The 3,679-nt window shown below is 38.5% G+C and overlaps 1 protein-coding gene across 1 annotated transcript in view; it reads left to right on the forward strand.

Annotated features, from left to right (window-relative positions):
* Positions 1–3,679, forward strand: part of MAP4K3 (mitogen-activated protein kinase kinase kinase kinase 3) — a 353,947-nt gene that overhangs the window by 217,291 nt on the left and 132,977 nt on the right. Inside the window, exon 8 of the mRNA XM_007945046.2 lies at positions 1,286–1,358. Within this exon, the coding sequence (XP_007943237.1) occupies positions 1,286–1,358 (73 nt within the window). The remainder of the gene's footprint in view (positions 1–1,285; positions 1,359–3,679) is intronic.

Consider the following 3,679-nt stretch of genomic DNA (forward strand, 5'->3'; position numbering starts at 1 on the left):
TGCCATCGAGTCGAATTTGACTCAGTGACCTCGCCTTGGATTTCCCAACCTTCCTTCTGAGGAGTGGCTGGTGGGTTTGAACCACCAGCCTTCTGGTTAGCAGTCAAATGCCTTAGGCACTATGCTACCAGAGCTCCTACTTAATAATTAGCATATAATAATTTTTCCTAAGCAGTTTCTAAATGTGAGAAAAACAGAAAAGATAAGTCCTAGTCTTTACAGTTACCTGGATGGCTTAGTGAGTTGAGCAGCAGTTTAATATTTTGTGGCAACATTATGGGTCTCACTGAAAGACATCCTACATACTGTGGAGATACTGCAGGTTAGGTTCCAGACCACAACAATAAAACAAACATCGCAATAAAGTGAGTCACTTGAATTTTTTGCTTTCCTAGTGCACACAAAAGTTATGTTTATACTGTACTGTAGTCTATTAAGTGTGCAAGAGCATTATGAAAAAGTGTGAAATATTGTGAGAATTGCCAAAATGTCACACAGAGACATGAAATGAGCACATTCTGTTGGAAAAATTGTTCCAATAGACTTTATCAACACATGGGTGCTACAAACCTTCACTTTATAAAAAATGCAGTATCTGAAGCGCAATAAAGAAAAGTGTAATAAAATGAAATATACCTATATTTATATCTTAAGTTGAAAAAGATTTAGAGCTCACCATTAATAAGCTGGAAAATTTAGGAAATAGTCACAAATCCTATGTAAGAAACAAATTTTATGATTGGCTATTTGAAGGAATTGCTAAGGTAAACTTTTAGAAATACTGTGAATGTCTTTTCAAGTTAGATTTACAATAGGTTACCAGTTTATTTGTTATCAGTTACCAGCCATATGGGCATGACAGGGAGTGGATGAGGAATATACTACTATTTAAGGTCCCTTCCAGTGATAGTCCTTGAAATTTAGGTCCTGGGAATTAAAAATTATAAAATTACCCAAGTCTGGCAGGCTAAAGTCTCTCAAGTGTCTATTTCACATCAGAATTATTTCATCTTGAACTTGATTGTCATTTGATTCATGTGGGGATACAGGGGAATCTGTTTGACTGTGATATCACTGACTGTGTTGTGCTATTATAATGCTAGTCCATTAAAATTAAAAAGTTTTAATGTGGTGTTTGAGAATACCTTAAAGATTTCTGTGGAATTAACTATTTAATGAAAATAATGATTAAAAATTTCTTCCATGTTGTTTTTAAACAATTTGACTTTCAGTTTGTTTTTTTTTTCCTTCTCCCCTAAATGTTTCTCCTTTTTTTTTTTAATAGCTGATTTTGGAGTGTCTGCACAGATAACAGCTACAATTGCCAAACGAAAGTCTTTCATTGGCACACCGTATTGGTAATTGTGTTTTAATTGATAATTTTTTATTATTCTGTCATTATTTCATACAGCATTTCTAAAAACTAGATTGAATGGTCAAAATTTTTAGGATTAAAACAGGTTTGGAAGAGAGTCATCAATGAGTTAAGTTAGACATGTAACGTTTGGATGGATTACACTGCCAAAGAATAATCCACCATGTTAATTTTCATTCTGCGAAAAAACTTTTACAGATTGATTGATTATGATGTTCAGGAATCTTGACATAGTTCCAACTTTGATGGAAAAACCTGATTTTTGCACCTGTAAATATCAAATATATTTTCACAGATGTTTAAAAATATCTGTCTTTCTCTACCTCCATTTCCAGGCAATATTCTTATTAATCTTCTTTGAACATTATACTAATTCACAGTATCACTTTGTTCAAAACTTTTTTTTTTAAGAACTACCTCATAGGCTTTCCAAAGCTATAATTTTTATTTTTATTTTGTTTTATTGTGCTTTAGGTGCAAGTCTACAGAGCAAAGTTTGTTTTACAGTCAACGTTACATGTACAGTTACACACACACAGACACCCGTGCCCCTCATAGTTATGCACTCCTATATGTCCTGCATTTCCTCCATGCAAATATTGCTCTCTGGTGCCCCATGGTCAATTGCTCCAAGGGATGCATTTCCATAGAGTAAGCTCTGGTAGTGTGCCTGAGGCACTTGACTGTTAACCAGAAGGCTTGCAGTTCAAACCCACCAGCCACTCTTTGAAAGAAAGATGGGGCAATCTACTTCCGTAGTGATACTGCCTCGGAAACCCAAGGAGGGGTCGCTGTGAGTTAGGTCTGACTCGATGGCACATTACAACAACAACAACAAGTAGGTGTATCACCCTGGGTTGAGTGGTCTGTCTGTGTGTAAATCTTGTTTACTGTTGGGCTGAGAGCCAGGCCCTGGGAGTGAGTTTTATTCTAAGCCCAGAATGTATCCCAGGGTCATAGTATTGGGGGTTTCACCAGACTCCATCCCAACTTATTATTGAGTTTTTGGATTTTGTTCCATGTTTTTCTTCCCACTCTATCCAGGATCTCCAGATTTGATCCTTCCTGAGTGGCTGGCATCGGTAGCCAGGCACCATCTAGTTCTTTTGGTCTCAAGGACCTTCATATCCTAGGGCTGATTGCTTCCACGTGCCCTTGTGGTTTTTTTGCCCTCTTCTTCACTTCCGATGATAGGAGACCATTAGCTGCATCTTAGGTGGCTGCTTGAGAGCTTTTAAGACCCCAGTCACTACTCATGAATATAAGATGAGAAACAAGACTTTTGTGTATTTTGTTGTGCCAATTGAGTCTGCTGTCCCCCAGTACTATGGTCCTGAGTCAGTAGATCCATTGGATCTCTCCCCACAGTGTCTGGGTGTCTGTGAATGATTATTCTATGTCTGTCTTCTGTTGTTTCTGTAAGCATTGCAGGTATTTTGTATCACTGGTATCTGTGCAAGACTAGCCAAAACTTTTTGGCCTGTCTTGATTGCCCACAAGATTAAATGCAGGTCTCCCTCAGTAACCTTAATTCCTACTAGCCTCCTCCATAGATCCTTCATTTTAGTCATATTTGTCCACTAGGTGTTCTCTGACTATCCTATAAAAACTATCTTACTCATTTAATCACACAATAAATGTTTTTTGACCACTCACTATGTGCTGGGTATGACATTAAGCACTATAAACATGGTGGTTGGTAGGTATAGACTTTCTTTGCTCACATCATTTCTTTTTCTTAAATAATAGTACATGGAAAGTCATTGAATCACACGATAAGTGTTTTTTGACCACTCACTATGTGCTGGGTATGACATTAAGCACTATAAACATAGTGGTTGGTAGATATAGAGCTTCTTTGCTCACATCATTTCTTTTTCTGAAATAATAGTACATGGAAAGTCCTGTCAGGCCTTGAATTACTGTCCTGATGAGGCAGCCCCAGGGACAACTCAGGGACGCCCAAAGCAGCAGGCGGGAAGAGCAGGGGAAAGGGGATTAAAAGCCAGGAAGCCAGACAGAGGAACAGTCAGCCACAGGGATCCAGGTGGGGTGATACAAGAGGTCTCAACAGCAAGACAAACTTGTCTGTCGGTTTGTCCTACTGTGGTGACATGTAGATGTGAGTTTTGAGGCTGAGCCTCTGGTGTTTAAAACCCAGCGAAATGCACCTGGTGTACAGGTAACAGCCCAGCTTATAGACTGAGACAGACTTGGAAGAAGGAAGAGGCCGTCCACTTCTGAAAGAATTGGCCAGGGAAAACCTTATGAATAGCAAAGAAACACTGTTTGGTACATTACCAC

Source organism: Orycteropus afer, unplaced genomic scaffold (genome assembly GCF_000298275.1).
Source record: "Orycteropus afer afer isolate SDZICR_OR568_19922 unplaced genomic scaffold, OryAfe1.0 scaffold00131, whole genome shotgun sequence".
Taxonomy (NCBI): domain Eukaryota; kingdom Metazoa; phylum Chordata; class Mammalia; order Tubulidentata; family Orycteropodidae; genus Orycteropus; species Orycteropus afer.